The 27,294-nt window shown below is 38.4% G+C and overlaps 1 protein-coding gene across 1 annotated transcript in view; it reads left to right on the top strand.

Moving 5' to 3' along the window:
* The window catches only part of LOC134156941 (low-density lipoprotein receptor-related protein 1B), a gene marked incomplete at its 5' end in the record, with an annotated part of 264,744 nt that overhangs the window by 164,833 nt on the left and 72,617 nt on the right, over positions 1 to 27,294 (top strand). Inside the window, 7 exons of the mRNA XM_062605389.1 lie at positions 824 to 1,012; positions 1,557 to 1,705; positions 4,438 to 4,531; positions 6,906 to 7,022; positions 7,191 to 7,310; positions 9,984 to 10,103; positions 22,111 to 22,227. Coding sequence (XP_062461373.1) covers positions 824 to 1,012; positions 1,557 to 1,705; positions 4,438 to 4,531; positions 6,906 to 7,022; positions 7,191 to 7,310; positions 9,984 to 10,103; positions 22,111 to 22,227 — 906 coding nt within the window. The remainder of the gene's footprint in view (positions 1 to 823; positions 1,013 to 1,556; positions 1,706 to 4,437; positions 4,532 to 6,905; positions 7,023 to 7,190; positions 7,311 to 9,983; positions 10,104 to 22,110; positions 22,228 to 27,294) is intronic.

A 27,294-nucleotide genomic window follows, 5' to 3' on the forward strand; every position in this document is an offset into this window, starting at 1 on the left:
CATACAAATTGTTCACTGTAGTCAGATATTCTCCTGTGACATTTTTTATAACAGCTATATATATGTTAAAAGAAGAAAAAAGAGTTCAGTTTATGTTTACCAAGAGCAAATAGTTCAATTTGAGAGTAAAAAGCAAGATAGAGAACGTTCTAAAGCTTTTTCTTCCTTTTGTCCTTCCATCCTTTTTAAAGTTATGTTGGTCCCTAGTTTTGTGATATTGTAGCAATGAGTTATCATCATCACTTTGTTTATATTTTAAAATTACATTGTTGGTTATGCCAGGAATAATCAGGAAACCCTTTTGTTGCTATGTTTATTTTAATGCAAAGCTCCCCCCTACCCTCCCCCCCATCTCTCTTGTCAGTATATTTTGCTGAAATAAAATACTATTGTCTTAAAGGGCGTTAAACACACTGCATCTGGAGATGTGTCTGTTTCGGATATTTTCTAGTAACATTTATTCCCCTAAACTGTCAAATGAATATTGGTCTTCTGTAAAGAGTAGGTTAAGTTATATCTGTGTTACATACCGCTTTAAAGCTTAACACATCATTAGTTTAATAGAATAGGTGATTTTTGTTAACTGAAATGCTTTCATTTCCTTAACATTGATTGGCCCAACTAATTCTAAGAAAGCAGAGCTCATAGCCCATCCATCTTTATCATAAATGGTAATAAAGAACCATCTAGGCTTGACATATTGTCATGACAATTATTCTCAAGACATTATATAGTAGTTCTATCTGTCAAGCCATGCAGTATGGAATATTTTAACTGGCAGTCTTCCAAGAGTGAACATTAATCTTAGCATCTCTTCTTACAGTACCTAATCAAGATATTCCAGGGGTGATTGCACTAACATTGTTTGAAGACTACATCTACTGGACAGATGGGAAAACCAAATCACTCAGCCGTGCCCACAAAACCTCTGGATCAGACAGACTATCACTGATTAACTCATGGCATACCATAACAGACATCCAGGTGTATCACTCTTATAGGCAACCTGATGGTAATTATTCTGTCTATGCTTTCTGTACAGCACATTCATGTATTTCACTTAGTAGCCAGTTGCTGACCTAATGGAAGCTCATTTATCTGCAGTGATTTATTTCTGTTCTGTTTCCAATTTTGGAAGTTTTCAAATTGCCATATTTAAACCTAAATCTGTGCTTGAAGGTCTAAGTATAGCTGGTTAAATAAATGTGATTTATCTTGTTCAGTGGCTTGATACCAGTTTCGGTGCTTAAAAACTGACCCAAATACTGACTGGAGGTGCAGATCTGACATTGCATTACAGTAAAAGTTACCGTTCAAGGTGGGAACAATATGTTATGAAAAATAAAAAAAAGAAAAAATGTTCATAGTAATAATTTTGCATACAACAGAGAATAGCTTAAAGTCAGAAGGAAAAGTTTGCCTCTTACGGGTTTTTATTTGAGATGTTTCGTTGTAAAAATAGTATGGGTAATAAATTTTTATTCCTCTATAAAGCGCAGACCCTGAAGTATACTGAAATAATGGGCTCTGATATACTTTTCCTATTCTGTCCACAGTGTCTAAACATCTGTGTACACTAAACAATGGTGGTTGCAGTCATTTATGCCTTCTAGCCCCTGACAAGATGTATACATGTGCCTGTCCCACAAACTTTTACCTTGCTGCTGACAACAAGACATGCCTATCAAACTGCACTGCCAGTCAGGTAAGTGCATATGTATGGGGTAAGTGGCAGTGGAGATAGTATTTTACTGTGTTCCCACCTGCTTTTAAATAAGGAATGGTGGTGTTTACAAAATGTGGAAGCATCAGTTAAAGGAGCTGAAGACTAGGTAACTCATGGGTGCCTTTAAAGCATTTCATCTTCAAGGCTCTGAGTTGAAAATAGGCTTACAAATGCCTTTTTTCCAGAGAATGCAGAACTTGTTCCTTTTCAAATGTGGATGTTTCTGCCAGTCACTAGAACAAATACTGCTACTAAATCCCTAAAAATTGCTTTGGAAAAAGCATCTGTTTGAAATATAAAAGTACAAAGTGTATATAACAATGATTTGGGAATATTTATGCTTTACTAGTAGTCCACTTTTATTATATGATGCTTATTACCTCTTACAAAATTCTGCATCATGATGTCTGTAGTCATCAAGGAAAGGATTTTATTCTTAATTTTTAGGGAACAGTGGTCATATTAATAAATTATGTACAGTTTCATTCAAATAATATTGTTATTTAAGAAACCTTCTCAGTTTCTTCTTCTGATACCTTATGGTAGTTTTTGGTGTGATTTTATTATATTCCATTGTCTATTTTCTGTTTAGATAGTTTGCTACTTCCCATTAAGTGATGAACACAAAGAAAGAGTAAAACACTTGCAAAATGCATAATGTCTTACTTATTTTCCTCCCATATTTAGCTTCTCAGATTTGTTTGGTTAAAAAAAAAAACACACTTGTTTTTCTTGTTTTTTTTTAATTTTGTTTTATTGCATTATTTATTTTGGTTTTGTTTTTGCTTTTTTCTTTAAATGGCATTGGAAGCTTATTCCACAGTGAATTTATATGCTACCAGTTGACTAAATGGCTCTATTCTTTTCCAAGTAATTTACTGTTAGTCTGAATTGAAGGGTAGCATCATATCTTGGATCCTCAAGGAGCAACATTTTATCACTTGTGGATTCCATATGAGGGAAAGCAGAGTTAAATAGAAGAAACTGCTTCAAACAGTTACAAGTTGACATTGGTTCTTAGTAATTTTCTTCCAATTTTGAAATCTGTTTACTTTTTAATAATTCATCAGTCTAATGGCATCAGATGCAGAGATCAGTGGCAAAAACATACTTTGCTTCTGAAGATTTTCATATAATGCTGTAAAATCAGAGCTGTTCCTGTGATGTAGTATCAACATACCCACTGTTAGCTGTTTCTGAGGAAAAGGAGTTGGATGGCTGATACTCTGGTCTTGCACATCTACAGGCTTTTCAGGTGTCCTTGATGGCTTATCTGATGTAATAAATTGTTTAGTGCGAGACATGTGAGACTGTAGAACACCAAAAACTTAGGCCATCCCAGGCACACTCATATGACTCTGACCCCCTGGTTTTGCAGCGTATGTGGCTTCCCCGTTTAGAAGGGAATGCATTTCTTGCAGAGCATAATAGCATCTAAAAGTTAGTATCCGTTTCCTGTAATTAAATTCATAATGTGATCTTAACAGCATCAAGTCTCTTGTGGTGAGCAGAGGCTGGTACCTTAAAACAATAAAGCAGCAGGAAGGCTTTACTAGCAAGCAGAAAATACTGAGAAAGAGAATTGTGAGTTTGTTTGCCTCCTGTGTTTGGAGGCCTTCTGCTGAGCTACTGTGTTGTGCATACCTTTGTGGAACAGTTTAAAAGTTTAGAATATCTGCCTTCCAAACCCAGCCTGTCCCTCAACATGGTAGAAGAACGTAGTTCCAGCTATAGGTCTTACTAAATAAATGGCCATGAAACCCTAAATCTTCATGGCAGAAAAGATAAAATTGACCTACTGCACCAAATTTAATTTTGCTTTCAAATACAGCTTTATTGAATAATCAATGATTTAAAAAATGTGAAGAATAAAAAAATTATGCCTTGTCCCAGAAAATAAAATGTCATGCACTTTGAAACCTGTTGGTTTGTTTGTTTTTTTTTATTTCTGTGCTCATATAGACACCAGGTAGGAAAACACATTTCTTAAAAGGTGTTAATAATCTGTCCAGCATTTTTCTTCCTTGCATTAGCAACACAATGAACTCTGATTTTAGGTTTAGCCATAAAAGATTGCATTAAGTAATTTCTAGTCCTTTTTTTGATTTGCATTCCTCTTTCAGTCAGAACAAAGGTACAGTGTTGCCTGAGTTCAGAGTAAAGGAACTGCCAAGGTCTTACAAAGGGTTTTTCTTTTGAAACACTGGAAGCCCTAGCTTCTGATTTTCATTTAATTCAAAAAATATAAGCTATACTGTATACAGCACTACACATTAAGGCCCTTTTCTGTAAGTGTGGGCTTTTTGGTGTATCTGGAAAATGATATCAAATCTGCTTCAAGAGCCTACAAAGACTGTTTAAGAATTGAAGTGGTTGTTTTGAATAATATCTTAAAGAATCAAATCATAGAATGCAGCAAAATCCAATGAGTGGTTTATATCAGGGGCACTGTAAGTCAGTATAGTGATGTCAGTGAAATGACGATTTGTATCCATGGAATTCTCAATGCAAAACATGTAAAAAAAAAAAAAAAAGAAAGAAAAGAATATTTTTTAAAAAAGTTCTATAAGGTTAACATCCAGAGTTGATTAACGGAACAATGACTTAAGCAGTCAGTCTTCTGTTTCATAAACTTTCTGTTTAATAATAAATAAATGAATAAATAACTATTCATATTGAAGCTTTTCTTCCTTCTTTCCTTCCTTTTACAGTTCCGTTGCAAAACTGACAAATGCATTCCATTTTGGTGGAAATGTGACACTGTGGATGACTGTGGAGATGGCTCTGATGAGCCAGAGGAATGCCGTAAGTGCATTCAGAATTTGGAACCCCATTTTGTCAGTATGGTCAAAGTCTAAAATGTAATGCTTTATAGATGTTAGGAAAATGAAATTTTTTTATGCTTTTGTTTGCAGTGCTGATTTCTCTTCTTGGTCTCCATCAAATTTACCAAGGGTACATGCTGTTGTTTTTCAGACTGTAAAAGATTTTCATTAACTCATCTCTACTAAGGGTCTTTTAAGGTCTTTGGAAAATCCTAAGAACATTTTTTTCATGTTTTTAACCTGTACTTTATCCCATTTATGCTTTTGCTAAAGATCTTTATTTCAAAGCTCTGTTATGAGGTTGCTTATTTTATATATATAAATACAAAATTCTGCCAGGTTTATTTTTGTATGCAATAGGAATGTGGAATTCTAATCTCACTTGCTTACGTTTCATTGCAATTATACAAGTTTAGCTACACATTATTTAGCGCAGTTTTCTGCCACACAACAGTGTTTTCCATATGGTTCCTACTAAGCATTTTTGTGTTTTGCACAGTATGTTTTATATAAATATTTTAGTTATATAAATATTGCCAAAGAAAAGTTTGGAGAGTTAAATCACACCCCTCCAGTATGAACAGTTTTTTATGCGTCCTATGTAACTTGGACACACTAACCTGAAGGTGGTGCAGATACAGGATATTTCTCGAGACCCACACATAGTCCAAATAGGTAGGTTATTTTAGTATTTTCCCATTGAATTGTAGACAATTGGAAGTCAATTGTAGTTGTATTATTAGCATCCTAAAGGATGATTGCTGTAATGGTAACTGAGTGCGGGTTTTCTTAGAACTTAATAACTTGATGAAATATAACAAGGGAAAGTGTAGAGTCCTGCATCTGGGCAGGAACAACCCCAGGTTCCAGTATAGGTTGGGAAACGACCTGTTAGAGAGCAGTGTAGGGGAGAGGGACCTGGGGGTCCTAGTGGACGACAGGATGACCATGAGCCAACACTGTGCCCTTGTGGCTAAGAAGGCCAATGGCATCCTGGGGTGTATTAGAAGGGCGGTGGTTAGTAGGTAGAGAGAGGTCCTCCTTCCCCTCTACTCTGCCCTGGTGAGACCCCATCTGGAATATTGTGTCCAGTTCTGGGCCCCTCAGTTCAAGAAGGACAGGGACCTGCTGGAGAGAGTCCAGCGCAGGGCAACTAAGATGATTAAGGGAGTGGAGCGTCTCCCTTATGAGGAAAGACTGAGGGAGCTGGGTCTCTATAGTTTGGAGAAGAGGAGACTGAGGGGTGACCTTATTAGTGTCTATAAATATATAAAGGGGGAGTGTCATGAGGATGGAGCCAGGCTCTACTCAGTGGCAAACAATGATAGCACAAGGGGTAATGGGTACAAACTGGAACACAAGAGGTTCCACTTAAACTTGAGAAGAAACTTCTTCTCAGTGAGGGTGATGGAACACTGGAACAGGCTGCCCAGGGAGGTTGTGGAGTCTCCTTCCCTGGAGACATTCAAAACCCGCCTGGACACATTCCTGTGTAACATTATCTAGGTGTTCCTGCTCCGGCAGGGGGATTGGACTAGATGATCTTTCGAGGTCCCTTCCAATCTCTAGCATACTGTGATACTGTGATACTGTGAAAAGTACCTTTCTAGTGTAACGGTAATATCTGTTGATGATGCTAATTTTCAGTCCCAGTCCCTGACTACTTTAATACTATAATATTAATTACATAAAAGATTCTTCCCTTAAGCTGATACACATAAAATGCTCTACTATGTGTTGTACAATCTTCCAGTTAAGTAACAGTTAATTTGATTGATTTTTTTTTTGCTTTGAAATCTTTCATCTGCATTTTTACAATTTAATAATTAGTTCTCTTTTTCTGCTGCAGAGGTCTTTGAAGCAAGCTTTAACATATGTAAACACTCTAAATAAAATTATATTTTTAGCTACATGATGTTTATATATTATATTAGCATAGAGGTGCATAATTGCTCATTTGCTCAAATAGCAGTGGCTGTGAGAAGGAGCAGTGTTAGACTTTTCATGGAAAATACAGTGGGATAGTGGGTTTCTTAAACGCAGACTTGAACTCAAGTGTTTGGATCCTAAATTGCAAGTCTCTGTTGCGCTAATAGTAAGCCTCACCCTGGAGAGGGTTGTACTCTGTATCATTAGGAAGGTATAAATATAGTTATGCAAATTTAACATCTCAGACTTTTAAATGAATTTTGCAATAGTACATGTACATTCAGTTCCTAATATCTACTTAGATTGAGATTATAGAATCAAATACAAAAGGTTATAAATTCTTTTGATTAGTCCATAGGGGAAGAAGAACACTGTTGATACTTTAACCATTCCTCTGGTAGTATTCATGTTATTGTTTTTCTTAGCTGAATTCAGATGTCAGCCAGGACGTTTTCAGTGTGGCACTGGGCTTTGTGCTCTTCCAGCCTTCATCTGCGATGGAGAGAATGATTGTGGGGACAATTCTGATGAACTGAACTGTGGTAGGCAATTATAGACATTGTAGACTTCAGAAAAATGGTAAACAGATTAAAATACCACCCTTTAAATTCTGTCAAGAAACTGCATTTTTTTTTTTTTACTTTTAAATTTTTAAATCTTTTAATCTTTAATTTTTTTTAACTTGACACTCTTATTCTTTTGACTTTCAGAGACACATGTGTGTCTGTCAGGTCAATTCAAGTGCACAAAGAATCAGAAGTGTATTCCAATAAATCTGAGATGCAATGGACAGAATGACTGTGGTGATGAAGAAGATGAAAGAGACTGTCGTAAGTAATGTTTAGAGAACTTTTTGCTGATAACTGTAGCTGGTTTTAAACAAGAAACTGAAGTAGAATACTGTAAATGTCCTATATGTAAAAAAACCTATCCAAACCAGTTAATTTACAGATGGATTGATGTACAGTGCTTCATATAGAAGAGAACAAACTAAAATGTCATGTATTAACTTCACTTTTTAAAGTCATTGCAAAGAAGAGGGGTGTATAAAGTTAATTTCAAGCATTTAATTGGGTTTCTGACTTAGGCTGAAACATCCATTTTACTGTTAACCAACCCACAAATGACTCATCTTCTTGAGGCTTTCATCTGCCATGCCTTGCAGCAACATATTCGAATGGAAGATATTTTTATGTGTCTTTTTTTTGGAAAAGATGTAGATCCATAGCTGCTTTTATATCCTTCGATGGAATTTTCCAGCTTTTGTATCCCTCTCTTCTGGGGTCTTCTACATTAATTTGCCAATATAGCTTGATTTCCATTTACTTAGCTGTTAATACATTTTCTAATAAATTCATTTTCATTCCTTATTTCTTAGATGTAAGTAGAGAAAATATTTTCGGATTTAGAATGGAAATTTATTGAGTTGCTTGTGGATTTGATAATTTTTATAATAAGAATGATGGTGCTGTCTTGAAATACATCTCTGTCATTTGCTCAGTAATTCAGATCTGCTGATCTAATGTGGTTATTCCTGTTTTCTGAATTAGCTTTCTCAAGGTTTGTATATGCTGCATTTCTGCAAAGAACACGGCCTTCTTCAAGCGATTGCTGAGGACACAAAACCTTTGTTGATGGTCATGTTTAATGGCCATCTTCTAAACATCTTGGCAGAACTATAGCCTTAGACAGTATCAAATGCTAGTTTGCATGCAATGTTTCTTTAAGTACTTTAAGTGGGGTCAAAAAAACTCTGTGAAAGATAAGGGAGACTGCCTTTTTTTGTTATAAAGAACTGCACATGACATGGAAGGTTCCCAAAAGCTTGAGGTGTAGCTGACAAATGAAATCAGAGTAGTAGAGTCTACAGCACAGCAGTACTTAGGGACTGTGGTGGGGGAATGGGGTCAGGATCAGTGGTGATGGAGTTGAAAACTTCCTAGAGATTACTGGGGGTAGGAGAGTCTGCTGTGACATAAATGAAGCTTTTTAATTGTCTGGAACTCAGCCGTCAACCCACCTGCAAAGACATGGTGGGGAGTGGTGGAAGTTAATTTTTTGTTTCTGTTCTGCATTACCTAGACTTTATTAGCTTCTCTTTTAAGAAAGTTAAGTGTGCTAGTTTATATTTTAATATAACCTCACCTGTGGTTTTTGAAAACTCTTCAGATGCCTTTGAGGAGATTATGAAAAGGAGAGGTTTTAAGTTAAGTCTGCCAAAAAGTTCATATTGACTTGGGCTCCTGTCACAAGACAGATAACAGAGGAGATTATCTATTTTATTCTAATTTCACTGGATTAGGATTCATAAGATACAGACCTTCTTTTTTTTCAGACGTACCACTGATTTTATATATCAAGTGACCTTGAAAAAGTTACATTTCGTACTTAAGGCTTTCCATATGTGAAATTGAGGTAATTATGCTGGTCTTCCCTGTAAAGCACTTTGAAATCCCCTTGTGAGGTGTCCTAGCTGAAAATCAGTATAATTTTTTAATAAGTGTAGTTAGCAGCATCACCAAGTCTATAATGCTGTTTAATTCCAGCACTGTAAATTTATGTATGGAAACGTGGCACTTACTTAATGAAATAATACAATGACTTCTAACAAATGTAGAATTTTTTCATCTTGCCAAACACAAGAAACAAGAGTGATAGTACCAAGAAGCAAATCACTTCAAAACATCAGGATAGAAAAGTTTGTTAAAAACTTCATGGAGTTCCCTTGGTAAAAGTGGGACATTCATGTGGGAAAACATTATTAGAGAATAGATCATAATGTTTTCCACATAAATACAATTCAGCTTAGAAAAATTTCATGGTTTTAGTACCTATGCAAGGTTTTAGTACCTATATCTCTAAAGAAATCCTTATGCGTTTGACCACAAATAGCTTGATCACAGTCTAGTCCAGATGCATGTCCTATATTCATCTTGCCTCTATACTTTCAGTTGTGAGAGTTTAAGAAACAGTAAGATCCCACATATAATCTTGTGAGGGAGGCAGTTGAGAGAACTGAGGATCTTTTTTGTTGCCAAGTGTCTGTTTAATGCAGTTAAAGCTTTAACTTAGAGCATCCTGAAAGAATAAGATGAATGTTAGCTGCATCTTTGCATCTTTAACTTGCTCTAGGATTTGTCCAAAGCATTTTCTGCTAAACTGACTTTCAAAATTGATAACTGGTGTTTTAGGAAGTTAGGAAAAAAAAAAAAAAGCCTGCCTGCTTTTTACTTAAGTGGTTTGTTGAAAAAAAAGTCACAACAGCCACTTTGTTTATTAGATTCATTTGACGTTACTGTAATGTACAATATAATACATTAAAAAAAGAGAAAATTATAAACAATATAAACCTGAATGCTGTTTTTTCACAGATGTTACCTAAGTGATGCTAGAGATATACAGTATCTGAATTTTGAATCCTTAATATTTTTTTCTTTAAAACAAGTATTTTTTTTCTATTAGCAGAAATTTCTATTTTTAATTTGGGATCCTTTTATTTACAGCTGAAAACAGTTGTTCTCCTGACCATTTCCAGTGCAAAACAACAAAACACTGCATTTCTAAGTTGTGGGTATGTGATGAAGACCCAGACTGCGCCGATGGATCAGATGAAGCTAATTGTGGTGAGTACGCCAGTTGTTTAGAATGTATTGCTGTAGCTTGGCATTTTTGAAAAAACTTAATGAAAGGACATAATCAACCCCCTCAATATGTCCTCTTTCAATGTATGGTAATACCTGTCTGATATGATAGCTCTGTCTGGCTCATGCAGTTCTTGTTGAATGGAAAACTTTATGTAAGTAGTCTCATATAGTCTGATCAAACTTCATATTATACTATTATGTTATTGACAGGAGCTGTAAATGAGTATCTCATTTAGAATATGATGACATTCTTGATTTTTCTCACAGTATTATTCGGCTACTGTCAATTTATTCTGCATAATTTGTTGCTGCTGGAGTTCATAAATAGTGAAAAAAGTTGTAATTTGCAAATGGTGTTATTTAAGACTAGCTGTGCAGAAGGGTCCAGAGCAGATTCCAACTTGATATGACCAACTTCTGCTTCTCCCTGTGAGCTCTAGGTAGTTACATGCCCTAACACACCACCCCACAAACTTGGCATCCCCATAGGAATTCTCCAAGAACCGCCAATGAAACTGCTATGAAACTTCTGTAGTTAAATTTGATAGTTTGAGGAGGCGGATTCTCTGCAGAGAAGATCAAGGACAGAACTGCACCATTACCAAACCAAGCCCTAATGTCAATCAGATTTTGCACAATATTCAGAACCACAGTGTTCTACCCCACTGGCACAGATTTTTTAGAACATAAGTACTAGCTTTGAATGCAAGAATTTCATTCATTGCTCTTTTGAAGATTCATTATTAGATCACAAGTATAACTCTACAGTTTTTAGTATGCTTCTCATTGACAGAACAGGTGAGTCGATTATATTTCTGCAGAAACAACTAAAATTACTAAGACTACTCACAAAGCTGTACATGATATTTTATTGTATACACCTAGTATGCTGTTTATCGTCACTTGGAAAAGAGAAAGGTATTACACTATATAGTAGTAGTAGCTGTTCTCAGTCATTCATTACTTGTGTTTTTGGAAAGTACTGAGTCAACTTTTGCAGTAAATAAAGTAATAAATATAAATGTCCACGTGGTAAATGGATTACAGATAATCATTTGGAGTAAGTGGATCAGTGTTGTTGGAAAAATCACTGAACTTGGATGTCAGTGCAAGACACATACTCACCAAGTGCAGAAAAACTCGTGGAAATTTCAAGACACAAGGAAAAAGGTGAAAAAATATTCTGAGATGGCAGGCTGTAAGAATAAAGTGCTGAGAGCACCAAATTTTCATGGATATGTTTCAAGCAATTGACACAAGCACATATATGAAAATGTTGGAGCTGGTAAATATGCCTAGGAAACTGAACTCTTCCACAACACTGAAAATCAGAAAACCATCATTTGAATTGTCAAGAAGGGGAAACTAGGTAATCATATCAACTGGAGAGAAGTTGCAATCCAGGAAATCATTTGGCTTGAGAAAACAGTATGTGCAAGAGAGATGAACGTTTGCCATAGATACACTTTATATCCCCTTCTTGGCTATTACAGAACCAGCCTTGCACTGTTCACCTTCTGATCTACTTCATAGGTGCTTTCTCCTGTGCTGTCTCCCATCACCTTGATGCCCAGCATGTTTTTTTCTTCTGATTTGGAGAGCATTCCAAGCTTCCAAACTGTGAATTTGTATTTTGAGCAACCCATGCAAGCCCAAACGATACAGCACAAAGGGTCTTAAAATAATTCAGCTAATAATATCAAGACACAAAGTTTAAAAGCAAATAATTAGAAAAAACAAAGCTAATGCTGAAGAGGAAAAATTGTATTTATAATAGATAGTTCACTGTTATTCATCCTTTCAGCCAATAGAAAAAATAACCTCCAAACTACTCAAACAATAAAATGGTATAGAGGTGCAGTGCATGCAATCCCATGTTAAACAGACTTATTCAATCACAATATATGCAACTAGTTTTTGCCGGTTCATATGTAAGGCTTATCTTGCCTTTTGTTCTGTCTCTGGCAGTGACTGAAACCTAGTATCTAGGGAAGAATATGTGAGCCATGCAGGCTTGTACTTAAACTTCCCTGACATACTATTCCACCCTCTAGCAATCTGAGAATCTGGATATTGTGAGTCAAATATAGCCCTGTGTACAAGTACCCCTGATGGATTTCAGTCTCTTTTAACATTTGTAAAGTTTTACAGCATGCTTCAACAAGGAGTTCTGCAGCTTAATTATACACTGCCCTGAAAATACACCTAATTTTTTATTTCAAATCTGCTAGCTGCATACAATGCTTTTATTTTTTGTGTTGGTAGGAGATAGAACAATTTATCCATATTCACAATCTCTTTGCCTAACATAGTTACGTACACATATCTTCAGAAGATATCTTCAGAAGAACATTTTAAACTTTCCCATAATTTTAGTATTTGTTTAAATGACCTAATGGTAGCAGTAATTTCAACACTGTTTGGACTTCAGCATTGTTTTGGGTTTTTTTCAGATGGCTATTTTTATGAACAATTTTGATCGAATTAAATTCTGAAGCTGCAAGCTGAGTATAATAAAGATCTACATGTAATAAAGATCTGCATATGTCGATGTAGTACTAGGTATCATCTCTACTTAATTTCTAAAATGCTTACAATGCAAAACTTGTGTAAAGGATAATCTTTTGTGCTTCAGTGCTGCATAGTCACATGTACTTTGCTTAGTCAACATCTGGCGCTGTATGTTATTGGAGATACTATATTGAGTAAATTTGTTAGAAGTAATCTGAATGTATTTAGTCTTCTGTGGTTACTTTCCAACTCAGACACCTGTAATAGAATTAGGAAATGTATGTTTATTAATTAGTGTAGGGTGGTTTTCAAAGAACAGTAGGTAGAGTTAATTCATGCTTTCTGTCTAGGTAATTAAGAGAAGCTGTTATATTATGGTAGTCTTCACTCACAACTTTTAATAGTTTACATCAGAAAAGTCCCTGTTTGAGTCAGAATCTGAAGAAAGCTGTGTGTGGTCATAGAAAGTGACTATAATCTGCTTTAAAAGTTATATGTATTTCAGGTCTTTATTAGCATAATTTTCAACATTAGTATGACTGTATCCTGCTTCCTCACATTTTTAAAAAATAATTTTATTTCTAAGCTAAAGAGCCAAAGCAGGTTTTTTTCTAGTGATGAAGGATGCTGTATAAACTTAAACTTTCCTCAGCAGACCTATAATTTCCTGTATCAGGCATCAATGACAATCTGCCAAGTGCTAGAACAGGTAGCTGATCCTTGATCAAAAGTGAGTTTCTTCTCATTTTGAATTTAATCCTTCTCAGGCACACACATAGACAAATGCACAAATGTGCATGTGTATGGAATCAAAATACCCAAACAGTAGTGCAGTGCAATTAATAACAAAATAATGTTTTAATTCATGGCAGTTGATGTTTGAATGGAAATGCTTTTAGGATGCATATATAATTTTGGGTGTTTGTTTTGTTTTCCATTTTAAGCCTTCATCCCATTTTCCTCATGGTCAGTCAGAATCTTGATTGTACTATCTAAAGTACATTCCCAGTTCAGTATGCAGGGAAGACAAACCCCAACCACTCAACAGCTGCCTCAGGCAGTAACACAAATTTCTGAGAAGGGGCCTTTGTCTATTCCAGTAGATCAATGAATCTCTTAATAACAGTTTGGAGATGATAGAAATATGAAAATTTAGTTATCAGTACATAAATTCTTTGCCTTCGTACCATTCTTATCTGAACGTTCATGTTTTAAGGTAGTCTCATTTTAAGAAAAATGGAAAGCAGTTTAGTATTGAAGACAGCAATGAAAATGTGTGTGAGCCTGTGCATGCTTTTCAGGGTTCCACAATTCAAAAAAAAAAAAAAAATAATAATTCTTGCTTTAGTTCCTTTGAGCTGAGTAAATTGGTCTTTCTCAAAGATTAGATATTTGTTATACAAGTTCCCGAATCTTCAGCTTTGTTATATCTTAGTTCCAGTATTCTAGTTTTTTCCTTGGCTCTCATTAATGTAAAGAAGGAAATAAAAGAGAAGCAAATCTAGTTCATAAGGCATTGTCAAGTGTATGCTGTTATGAGAGATCAGTCAACCCAAAAGAAGCTTTCAGATTTATAAAATGAAGAGAGACCCTTACAAACATGCAAAATGTTTTGTATAGAAAAAATGTAAATATTTCTTGGTGTTTGGTAAAAATAGAGTAAAAAAAAAAAAGAAAGGTGAATGTTAAAGTGGTAATCATAAGTTTAGACTGCACTTGTGTCCTGGGTTCAGCAGTAGCAGTCATGTTATTTTTTTTCCCTTTGTGGTAGCTGGTACAGTGCTGTGTTTTGACTTCCAGCCTGAGAACAGTGTTGGTGAAGTCGATATTTTCAGTTGTTGCTAAGTGATGTTTACCCTGACCAAGGACTTTGTGAGCAGAGTCAGGTTTGGGTCTTGTCTGGGGTCAAACGACGATGTAGGAGGACCGAGAGATTTTCCCTGAGGCTGGACAGCCATGAGTGGCAGGGTGTGTGGGACAGTATGGGCAAGTATCTAGGTCAGTGGGCCCCTCCAGTACTTTGGAATTTCACTACCGAACAACTACAAAATCCAGAAGAATTAGTAAAACACTTAAATGAGGTTTGTGGTCATTCTGGCCATACCAGAGATGGACAAATCACGGCAACGTGCTGGGGCTTGGCCTATGCTTATAGGGCCTTGTTCAACACTATCCAGCACCTTCAAAAGGAAAAGAATGTCGGTGGATCTGAGGGCAAAGCAACAGTCGCTACTCAAACTTTGGCTGCAATGAACAGCACAGCTACCCCAGCGGCAAGTACAGCAGCTGCTCAAACTTCAACGGCAACAGACAGCGCGGTTACCCCAGCTCCAAGCACAGCAGCTACACCACCCCCAGCAACAAGTACAGTCGCTACTCAAACTTTGGCCTCAATGAACAGAGCAGCTACCCCAGCGGCAAGTACAGCAGCTGTTCAAACTTCAACTGCAACAGACAGTGCGGTTACCCCAGCTCCAAGCACAGCAGCTACACCACTCCCAGTGATAATCACTGCAGCCAAACCAGAGGACCACTTTGTTCCAATATCGGTTGCCCCTGTACGCAAGAGAACAAGTAAAAAGGAGGCAAAAAGGGTGAAGCGAGATGAAGAACCAATGAATTCACCACCCGGTCCAGAATCTGATCAGGAGTCATCATCACATGACGAAGAAGAAGAAGAAGAGGTAACTTCTCGACCTCGGACCTCAACCGAGCTGCGGAATATGCGAAAAGATTTTACCCGTCAACCAGGGGAGCACATCATCACCTGGTTACTCCGATGCTGGGACAATGGGGCCGATGGTCACGAACTAGAAGGTACAGAAGCCAAGCAGCTGGGATCACTTGCTAGAGAAGGGGGAATTGACAAAGCAATTGCAAGAGAGAAAAAGTCCCTCAGCCTTTGGAGGCGGCTCTTGGCAGCTGTGAAAGAAAGGTTTCCGTACAAGGACGATGTTAAGAGTCGTTCGGCCAAGTGGACTACTATAGACAAAGGCATCCAGTCTCTGAGGGAATCGGCCATCGTAGAGATGATCTATCACATCAAGCCGAATAACAGGGATACACCTATAGATCCAGATGAAGTTGAATGTACACAACCCATGTGGCGAAAACTTACACGGAATGCACCGTCATCATATGCCCATTCATTGGCAACAGTGACCTGGAATGACATAGTACCACTAACAGTGGATGAAATGGTTCATAAACTCCGAGAGTTCGAAGACAACCTCACCCCTTCCATCATCTCAGCTGTGAAAAAACTGTCCCAGGACCTCAAACAATTGAGGGACAATCTATCTGATTTATCCAGCTCCTCATGTGTACCAACACACGTCTCAGCTATTAACAAAAGGCGTCCTATTGTTCAAGAGAGGAGATACAGGAGGTATACGCCACGGGGTACCCTATGGTTTTACCTGCTGGATCACGGAGAAGACATGACAAAGTGGGATGGAAAACCTACTTCAGCTTTGGAGGAACGGGTGAGTGAACTGAAGAGGGGAGCAAGGGCCAAGACTGATCGTCCCATGAGAGCTACAGCTTCAGTCTCTGGTGAGCAGTTTCCCAGATGGAATGGAAGAGCTGATTTTACTCCAGCTCCTGTGATAACGAAGAATAATCCCTTTCAACACGACTTAAGTGTCCAACACTGTGACGACCATTAGAGGGGCCCTGCCTCCAGCCAGGTGGAGGTAGGGGACAATCGGATTTACTGGACTGTGTGGATCAGATGGCCTGGCACATCAGTCCCACAGAAGTATAAGGCTCTAGTAGATACCGGTGCACAGTGTACCCTGATGCCATCAAGCTGTCAAGGGGTGGAACCCATCTATATTTCTGGAGTAACAGGAGGATCCCAAGAGTTGACTGTGCTGGAGGCTGAAATCAGCCTGACTGGGAGGGAATGGCAAAAGCACCCTATTGTGACTGGTCCAGAGGCTCCATGCATCCTCGGCATAGACTACCTCAAGAGAGGGTACTTCAAAGACCCAAAAGGGTACCGGTGGGCTTTTGGTATTGCTGCTTTGGAGACTGAGGAAATTGAGCAGCTGTCCACCTTGCCTGGTCTCTCAGAAGATCCCTGTGCTGTGGGGTTGCTGAAAGTTGAAGAACAGCAAGTGCCAATTGTGACCACAACAGTGCACCGGCGGCAATATCGCACCAACCGAGACTCCCTGATTCGCATCCATCAGCTGATCTGTAGACTGGAGAGTCAGGGGGTGATCAGCAGGACCCGCTCACCCTTTAATAGCCCCATATGGCCAGTGCGAAAGTCTAATGGAGAATGGAGACTAACAGTAGACTATCGTGGCCTGAATGAAGTCACACCACCATTGAGTGCTGCCGTACCGGACATGCTAGAACTTCAGTATGAACTAGAGTCAAAGGCAGCCAAGTGGTATGCCACGATTGATATTGCCAATGCATTTTTCTCAATCCCTTTGGCAGCAGAGTGCAGGCCACAGTTTGCTTTTACTTGGAGGGGTGTCCAGTTCACTTGGAACCGACTGCCCCAGGGGTGGAAACACAGCCCTACCATTTGCCACGGACTGATCCAGACTGCACTGGAACAGGGGCAAGCTCCAGAACACCTGCAATACATTGATGACATTATTGTGTGGGGTGATACAGCGGAAGAAGTCTTTGAGAAAGGGAGGAAAATAATCCAAATCCTGCTGAAAGCCGGTTTTGCCATAAAACGGAGTAAGGTCAAGGGACCTGCACAGGAGATTCAATTTTGGGGAATAAAATGGCAAGATGGACGTAGGCAGATCCCCACAGATGTGATCAACAAGATAACAGCAATGTCTCCACCAACTAATAAGAAAGAAACGCAAGCTTTCTTGGGTGCAGTGGGGTTCTGGAGAATGCACATCCCGAATTACAGTTCGATTGTAAGCCCTCTCTATCATGTGACCCGGAAGAAGAATGATTTTAAATGGGGCCCTGAGCAGCAACAAGCCTTTGAGCAAATTAAACGCGAGATAGTTCATGCAGTAGCCCTTGGACCAGTCCGGACCGGACCAGATGTAAAAAATGTACTGTACACTGCAGCTGGGGAGAACGGTCCTACCTGGAGCCTCTGGCAGAAAGCTCCAGGGGAGACTCGAGGTCGACCCCCGGCTTTTGGAGTCGGGGATATAAAGGATCTGAGGCCAGCTATACCCCAACTGAGAAAGAGATACTGGCAGCCTATGAAGGGGTTCGAGCTGCTTCGGAAGTGATTGGCACTGAAGCACAGCTCCGCCTGGCACCCCGGTTGCCTGTGCTGGGCTGGATGTTCAAAGGCAGGGTCTCCTCTAGACATCATGCAACTGATGCTACATGGAGTAAATGGGCTGCACTAATTACACAACGAACTCGAATAGGAAATCTCAGTCGTCCAGGCATTCTAGAAGTCATCATGGACTGGCCAGAGGGCAAAGATTTTGGAATGTCACCTAAAGGAGGAGGTGGTGCGCGCTGAAGAGGCCCCACCATATAATAAACTGTCAGAAAGTGAAAAGCAGTATGCCTTGTTTACTGATGGCTCTTGCTGTATTGTGGGAAAGCATCGGAGATGGAAGGCAGCTGTATGGAGTCCTGGATGACAAGTTGCAGAAACTGCTGACGGAGAGGGTGAATCGAGTCAGTTTGCCGAGGTGAAAGCCATCCAGCTGGCCCTGGACATTGCTGAACGAGAAAAGTGGCCAGTACTTTATCTCTATACTGACTCATGGATGGTGGCAAATGCCCTGTGGGGGTGGTTGAAGCAATGGAAGCAGAGCAACTGGCAACGCAGCGGTAAACCCATCTGGGCTGCTGCACTGTGGAAAGATATTGCTGCCAGGGTGCAGAACCTGGTGGTGAAGGTACGTCATGTAGATGCCCATGTACCCAAGAGTCGGGCCACTGAGGAACACCAGAACAACCAACAAGTGGATAAAGCGGCTAAGATTGAAGTAGCTCAGATGGACTTAGATTGGCAACATAAAGGTGAATTATTTTTGGCCCGGTGGGCCCATGACACTTCAGGCCATCAGGGCAGAGATGCAACATATAGATGGGCCCGTGATCGAGGGGTGGACTTAACAATGGACACTATTGCCCAGGTTATTCTTGAGTGTGAAACATGTGCTGCAATTAAACAAGCCAAGCGGTTAAAGCCTCTTTGGTACGGAGGACGATGGTTGAAGTATAAATATGGGGAGGCCTGGCAGATTGACTATATCACACTGCCACCAACCCGCCAAGGCAAGCGCCATGTGCTTACCATGGTGGAAGCAACCACCGGGTGGCTGGAAACATACGCCGTGCCCCATGCCACTGCCCGGAACACCATCCTGGGCCTTGAGAAACAGATTTTGTGGCGACACAGCACCCCAGAGAGAATTGAGTCAGACAATGGGACTCATTTCCGGAATAACCTTATAGATATTTGGGCCAAAGAGCATGGCATTGAGTGGGTATATCACATCCCCTACCATGCACCAGCCTCTGGGAAAATCGAACGGTACCATGGGCTGTTAAAAACTACACTGAGAGCAATGGGTGGGGGAACTTTCAAGCATTGGGATACACACTTACCAAAGGCCACCTGGTTGGTCAACACCAGAGGATCTGCCAACAGGGCTGGCCCAGCCCAGTCAGAACTGTTACATATTGTAGAGGGGGACAAAGTTCCCGTGGTGCATATGAAGAATTTGCTGGGGAAGACAGTCTGGGTAATTCCTGCTTCAGATAAAGGCAAACCCACTCATGGGATTGCTTTTGCTCAGGGACCTGGATAGACTTGGTGGGTAATGCGGGAAGATGGGGAAGTCTGATGTATACCTCAAGGGGATTTGATTTTAGGGGAAAACAGCCAGTGAACTCAATTGTATGCTGTTGCCTGCTGTGTAATGCTTTTATAGCCCATCAACTAGATGTCTCCAGGTCACCAGCGACTGGCCCTGACTTCCCTCCAGCCATCATCCCAACAGAGAATGAACTTTGAACATCATGGACCGAATGGACTCGGCAGTATTATAGGGATTGGTCCATGCACTCTGAAAATGATTTTTTCCTCTTGGTCTGTATGTATATGGATGTATATATATGGGAGAGCGATGGTGTATTGAAAATGTGGGATCTGAGCATGACGTGAATGGTATGGAATAAGGGGTGGATAATGTCCTGGGTTCCGCAGTAGCAGTCATGTTTTTCCTTTGTGTTAACTGGTGCAGTGCTGTGTTTTGACTTCCAGCCTGAGAACAGTGTTGGTGAAGTCGATATTTTCAGTTGTTGCTAAGTGATGTTTACCCTGACCAAGGACTTTGTGAGGCTCATGCTCTGCCAGGGAGGAGGGGAAGCCGGGAGGAAGCAGAGACGGGGCGCCTGACCCGGGCTAGCCAGGGAGGTATTCCATACCACAGCACGTCATGGCCGGGGTGGGGGGTGACTGGGAGTTACCCGGAAGGAAACGGGCTTCCGGGTGGAACTCGTTCTCCTGGCCAGTGGTATCGTATTCTCTTCCCTTGTTATTTTCCCTTATCATTGTTGTAGTTGATAGTAGCGGTGGTGATTTGTGTACATTGGTTGCTGGACTGTTCTTGTCTCAACCCGTGGGAGTCGCACTTTTTCGATCCTCCTCCCCGTTCCTCCGGCAGTGGGGGAGAACCCCGGTGGGGGGGGGGACGGACACGGACCACGATTGCTGTCAGCTCGGTACCACTCACCGGGAGTGAGTGAACAAGTTACCTGACTGGGTTTAAACCACAACAACTTGGATGAAATAATAAATAAATAAATAAAATCCAACCTTTCTTCACAAATGTAAAGATGCAATGCTCAAAAATGCATCCTTGAGACTAGATAATACTTCATGAAGAATACGAAAACATATACTTCATGTTCTCTTCATCCTAGCAGGTAGTTAAAATAAAGGAATCTTTCATTCAAAAGAATCCATCACTGGCTTCTGTGTATTACTGATTAGATGTAGGATTCATTTTGTGGGCAGATATGTTTATGAGAAATTGTAGACTTTACTAGAAGTACTTTAATCACTGTAGGATGGATTTCTGGTTTGAAACTTGATCTTTTACAAAGCTACGGAAAAAAATTACCAGTGTCTTGTCTTTTTTCATGTTTTGTAATGTTAGATATTTTTATAAATTCTTACCAATGTGAGTATTTGAAATGTCATGACTGAAATGTTAGGCTGTCATCTTAAGAAGCATCATAGGAAAAAAGTACTGTGGGAGAAAACTACTTACAGTATTGGCAGCAAATAAGGAATAAATGCAAAAAGCATTATTATAATGACCAAATTTTTGAGTGCACACAACTGAGCTGCAACACCATTCACTTCCATCTTCTTGATATTCAAATATAGTTTTAACACTAGTTTTAGAACCACACCTAAACCAAAGCACAGTAAGCAGCAGTTTGGGCCATAGTAACAAATCTAATACCTGTAGTTTGTGGTCCTTTCCATTTCACAGGCTGAGAATGCAGGTTGATTTAAGCTAGTGTTTCATTCCTGCTTCATTCTGTCAGTCATTAGAACTCATTGAGTTCTCATGATAACAAAATGACATGTTATGAAATAGCCTAACAGAAATTTAAAAACTTTCTATTGCAATTTCATCACAGTGACACATAATTTTAAATATGTCATTGAGGCTTTTACAAAGCAAGCTTTCTTTTATTCTTCAAATAAAATGTCACTGATAACTTTTTAATTTACTTGATCTCATCTCAGTCCTTAGAACCTGAACGAATTACTCAAGAGATAATGTAAATAAAACACAGAGGCAGCTCCTTCCTACTGGAGGAGGTCAGGATGTTCATGCATCTCCAAGAGGCTTTGCTACAATGCTACTCTATAAACAGGAAAGCTAACTGAAAATTGACTGCATTGTGAAAATTAATCTGCTCAGCTTTATATGCTTTATAATGTTTTACTTTGTACAAATAGACTTACCATCCAAGACATCAGAAGTGAAAATATAAATCAAATACAAAGTTTTCTGTCAGGTATGATTAGTTTTAAACATAACATTCTAGAAATAATATTTTGTATATATTGCAATAAATATTCTTGTGGTTTAATGTGATCTGATCCTTTGTAAAACAGTCTTACAGATAAATCCAAGGAAAAGTCAATGCAATTTTTAAGTTTCAGTGAAATAATACCCTCTCCAAAGTAATTTGAGATCACTTCTTAATTTTTTACTCAAAGTGACAGTGTATATACAGTCCATATTTTAATTTTATCATCAAATTTATAAGTGTTATCTCTTTTGATATGAATGAATAAATAGAATCTTAATTCTATTTATTGCATGTGGTATGCAAAGTAAATTATTTCTGCAAGTAACATTTCAAGGATAATGGTTGCTCCTTCTTAAGTGTGTTTAGCAATATTGTCATGTCACACTTTAGTAGCAGTCTTTCAAATTTGATTCTTTGTCCTCAGTAATGTAAATAATATTCATTTTAATTGCAGATAAAAAAACTTGTGGGCCTCATGAATTCCAGTGCAAAAATAACAACTGTATTCCAGATCACTGGAGATGTGACAGCCAAAATGATTGTGGTGATAATTCTGATGAAGAAAACTGTAGTAAGTACCTTTTACCAAAGTGCATGTTGTAAGGAGTGGAGTCAGTTTAGAGGAAGCTTTTCAATTTTGATAAACTGCACTTGTATGTGTTGATATGTCATCTCATCTGTTGAAAATCAGTTGACCAGAATAGAAAATGTCCATTGCTGAAATTCTCCAATTTTATTCATTCTTATAAAGAGCTATAAGTCTGTATTAGCTGTGAAAAACACCTGACCTAAGATTTCTCAATAATCTAATGAATTCAAAGTAAGTATTACAAGTAGTTTACTTTTGTCAGTAAGTTATGCATCACATTTCTGATCTCTGGATAAGAATCATAAAAAACTGCTCAGTGATAAAGTGATAAATGTTTGTTAACCATAAAGTTTTATCAAACTCTGTTTGCCCTTTACATTCATAGATTCATAGGATGGTTTGGATTGGAAGGGACATTAACAATCATTTAGTTCCAATGCCCCTGCCACAGACAGGGACAGCTTCCACTAGACCAGGTTGCTCAAAGCCCCTTCCAACCTGGCCTTGAACGCTTCTAAGGCTGGGGCAGCCACAGCTTCTCTGGGCAGTCTGTGCCAGTGCCTCACAACCCTCACAGTGAAGAATTCCTTCCTTGTATCTAATCTAAATCTACTCTCTTTCAGTTTAAAGCCATTACCCCTTGGCCTACATTCATTATATTTCTGAGATGGTTTGCCTTGTTTTGTATCATGAGACATTCATTTCTATAATACTTAACTGCATTAAGAAATAGTTGTTACTCAGTGTACCTCTGTTAGCCTAGCCCTCTCCTAACAATGAAGCACCCGAATGCCTAATAAATCTCTATAATACCACTTTCAGTGATTTAATTTAGATCTGCTTCTCAGGAAGAAATGGCAAATTCTTCATGGTTTTATCTCATGATTGTTGCCTTTATAAAATATTTCGAGAGAAATTTTAAAAATACTTCTCAAGTGTCTTCAGTTAATCATTTCTGTTCTTTATTTCTTTTGTACTTAGAAATACAATAAATTAATATCTTCTTGTGTAGATAATCTTGAATGTATATTCCTGATTGTATATCATGAATCTGTATTTAGTGTCTCAGAGGTAATGACCTAGAAATCATAATAAATTAGGCATTCTAATGCTGAGTATGTGCTGTTTGTCCCTTTCTCCAATTTTTGATACAGTATCTATAAATACAAGATGTCTGAAGACTAGCTTTTTCTGCTTGAAATGTTAAAGTGGATTTGTCTGCCTTTTTCTCCTAGTTTCAGCTGTAACACTTATTTTTCCTTCCTAGTAGCTGGTGTAGGGTTGAGATCTGGCTTTAGTCTGCGAACGGTGCTGATAAAATACTGATGTTTTAGTTGTTGCTTACTCAGCCTTTACCCTGATCAATCTCTCATGCTCTGCCAGTGAGGAAAAGCCATGTCCTGGGCTCAGCTGCAAGAGTTTATTTTTCTCCTTAGTAGCTGGTGCAGGGCTGTATTTTCACCTTTAGTCTGAGAACAATGCTGATAACACACCAGTGGTTTTAGTTGTTTCTAAAGTAATGCTTACTCCCATCAAGGACTTTTCAGTCTCATGCTCTGCCACTGAGGAGGGGCACGGGAAGTCGCGAGGAAGCAGAGACAGGACACCTGAGCCAAACTAGCCAAAGGGGTATTCCATACTACAGCACGTCATGCCCAATATATAAAGTGGGGAAATGGGAGAAGTTACCCAGGAGGGGCAGGCTGCTGCTCGGGTCAGGATGGGCATTGGTCAGTGAGTGGTAAGCAGTTGTATTGTGCATCACTTGCGTTTATTGTTGGTTTTTTTTCCTTACACCTTTCAGTTTTATATTCTCTCCCCTTGTTATTTCCCTTATTTAGTAGTAGTAGTACTAGTTTTATATTATGTTTTAGTTATTGGACTGCTCCTACCTCAACCCCTGGTGTTTACATTCTTTTGATTCTCTTCCCCATCCCACCCAGAAGTGGGGAAGGAGGGGAGGTGAGCGAGTGGCTGCGTGATGCTGAGTTACTGACTCACTTAAACCATGAGACTTCTAATTACTATTTATGTTTGAAAATGTGAGTTACTGCAAGCAATAGTGCTGTAGTTTTCCCATGAAAGTCATCTAAAGGGGAAAATGTCATCTGGTTCAGTAATCACTCAGAACCATTTATTGTTATACACCCGGGGGTAGGGTTGACACACAAAAGATTTCTCAACTTTGTGAGAGATTTTACTGAATGATTTGTTATTAGTGCTAGTAGTATTCTTTCAATTTTCATATATATTAAAATACTGAGAAGTTATTTCATATTCTTTTATTCTTACATAAAAGTAAAATAGACATGTTATTTTGCTGCAGCAGTGTTAATCTACATGACTAGAAAATGTTTTGAAAATTTGAAGAAAAAAATCATACCAAAATACAATTTATGGAATCATAGAATCATAGAATAGTTAGGGTTGAAAAGGACCTTAAGTCATCTAGTTCCAACCCCCCTGCCATGGGCAGGGACAAGTGTCACACATCTTATCTGAAATCTGTCGTATGTGACATGGGATGTATTTATCACCCATTGTTAATAATTTTCTTCCTTAAAGTTCAGATTATCATAGTAGAAAGTGAATTAAAGAAAAAAAAAAAGATAACAAGGGAGCAATCATCTGCCTGGTTTCCTTTTTTTAAAAAAATATTAAGCTTGCCATCTTTTTCTTCACATCAAAAATTAAGTTATATATTCAGTTCTTGGCTGTTCTCTAGACTTGGAGAAAAGACATCTGTAGTTAATTACAAGGGATGGAATTAGTGAGTTGAGAGTATGCAGACACAGCCAGTGAATCAAACTTAAGGCCAGAGTGGTGAACTCTAGAATGACTTTTTAATTTTACTTTTATTTTCTTTTGCTTGTCAAATGCATAATTCACTTAACTTTTGTTAATATTCCATATATTCTGCTGTTTAGAGTAAATACGGTAGGTGTTTACTGACACAACTGTAAAATTTCAAATCTTGGAAGCATTGTGAAAATACATAATACTGTTTCGTTGTTTGAAATAGATGTATAAAATTCTTTATAGGCTGTCAAGCCACTTATGTAATAAAGTGTAATTAAACGAAATTAGAATTTCAAAAGCATTTGACAAAATACATTACATTGTGCATTATGATAAGTTGTTCATAGCATACATGAATATACAAAAGGTTGTCAGGCAAGTACATCAGAAAATGAGTCGTTTCTTAATAATGCAGACTGAATTCATTGAATTACAGAAATTCAGTGGAAGTAACTCTACACAGCTTCTTTACATGCACACACGGATTCCTGCTGATGTTATCAGAAATTAAACAGAATGCGTGTTAAAAAGTATCACATACAGGTATGAAAAAATATTAGTGATGTAATGCAAATAGTTGTGCCTGTTATGACTTTGTTATTTAAGTGTAGTTGTCTTACAGTCTATTGTTCTTTGGACCCTCCCAGATAGGTAAGGAAAGTTATACGTCCATACTGAGTTAGCCCTAAGCAAAGTAGAATGCATTTTTAACTCTTCTGAGGTACTATCTTTTTGAAGGGGAAATTTGCTTTCAGAGTTTATTTGGATTTTTTGAAATAAAATAGAGCAAAAATAGTATTCAGGGAACCTGAAAAAAAGGAAAATTCCATAGTAATTACTATCTTATTGCTGCTGAAAAGAAAGCAACGGTAATATTTTATTGAACATAATTAAAGAAAATATAATACTGTAAACATTGAAGCAAAGCAAATGTAATAATGCTGTAGACGGACATTAATTCAATCATTGTAAAAATATTACTGTTGCTGGAGAATCTTCTCAACATTCTTGTGTTCCTCCTACAATTTGTCAAGAAAACGAATTAGTTAATTTTGTCCTGGAATAAGTTTGTATCCCAAAAATGCAATGAGAACTAGCAATTATTTAACGTTTAATTGAAAATGTTTTAAACCAGCATATTGAAAGGAACTAACCTGGAATGTCTCATAAAGTCACCTTGCCAAAAGCAAATGTGTCACTTTCACATCATAAAGTGATGTGTACCAAAGTTTTTTTCTTTTATCTACACCTACCAGTCTAATGCCTAGATTAACAAAGAATAAGTGTTGTCTTTGTTTTGGTGAAATACAATGATAAATACAAGTTACTTAAAAGAAGTAAAGAAAATCTTTCCTGCATGCCACATTAAGTGTGTGTGGGGGGAAAAAACATCTATGACCACTTTAATTGTCTTTACAGGCATTCATGTTTCAGGATTTTCCATGTTAGAGTTTTTAGCAGTATTGTAATAGATTATTGGAATTGTAATTCCAATAAGGAAGGGTGAATTTGTTTTTTCCTCCTCTACTATTTTGTCATATGTACTGGTTTTGGCTGGGATAGGTTTAATTTTCTTCATAGTATCTCCTGTGGTGCTCAGTTCTGTATTTGTAACCAAAGCAGTGTTGGTGACAATCTGATGTTTTAGTTTTTCCTGAGCAGCGCTTACACAGTCAGGGCCTTTTCTGCTCCTCACCCCACCCCACCAGTGAGTAGGCTGGGAGTGCACAAGAAGTTGGGTGGGGACACAGCCAGGACAGCTGACCCCAACAGACCAAAGGGATGTTTCATGCCATAGGATGTCACACTCGGCAATGAAAAGCCAGGGAACAGAAGGAAGAAGGGGGAATGTTCAGAACTCTGATGAATGATGGCATTCATCTTCCCAGCCATAATACATGATGAAGCCCTGCCTTTCTGGAAGCAGATAAACACCAGCTTGCATATGGGAAGTAGTGAATGAATGACTATTTTGCTTTGCTTGTGCACACAACTTTTGCTTTACCTGTTAAACTATCTCATCTCACAAGTTTTCAAACCTTTGCCCTTCTGAGTAGCTGTATGTGGCTTAATTGCCCTGTAGGCTTAACTCATGATATTACTGTTTCGCTGTTATGTTTATCATACTGGATACTCTGTCTTAGTTTACTGAAAGGTTTCAAAGCCAGCACAACTATCTAGTAGTAAATCTGATGAATGCTCATTCATCACAAGAAAGTGTGGCCTATGTATGTCCCCCAATTTCTATAA

Source organism: Pezoporus occidentalis, unplaced genomic scaffold, assembly GCF_034315485.1.
Source record: "Pezoporus occidentalis ecotype Australia unplaced genomic scaffold, CSIRO_AGI_Poc_V1 ctg12, whole genome shotgun sequence".
In the NCBI taxonomy this organism is placed as follows: Eukaryota; Metazoa; Chordata; class Aves; order Psittaciformes; family Psittacidae; genus Pezoporus; species Pezoporus occidentalis.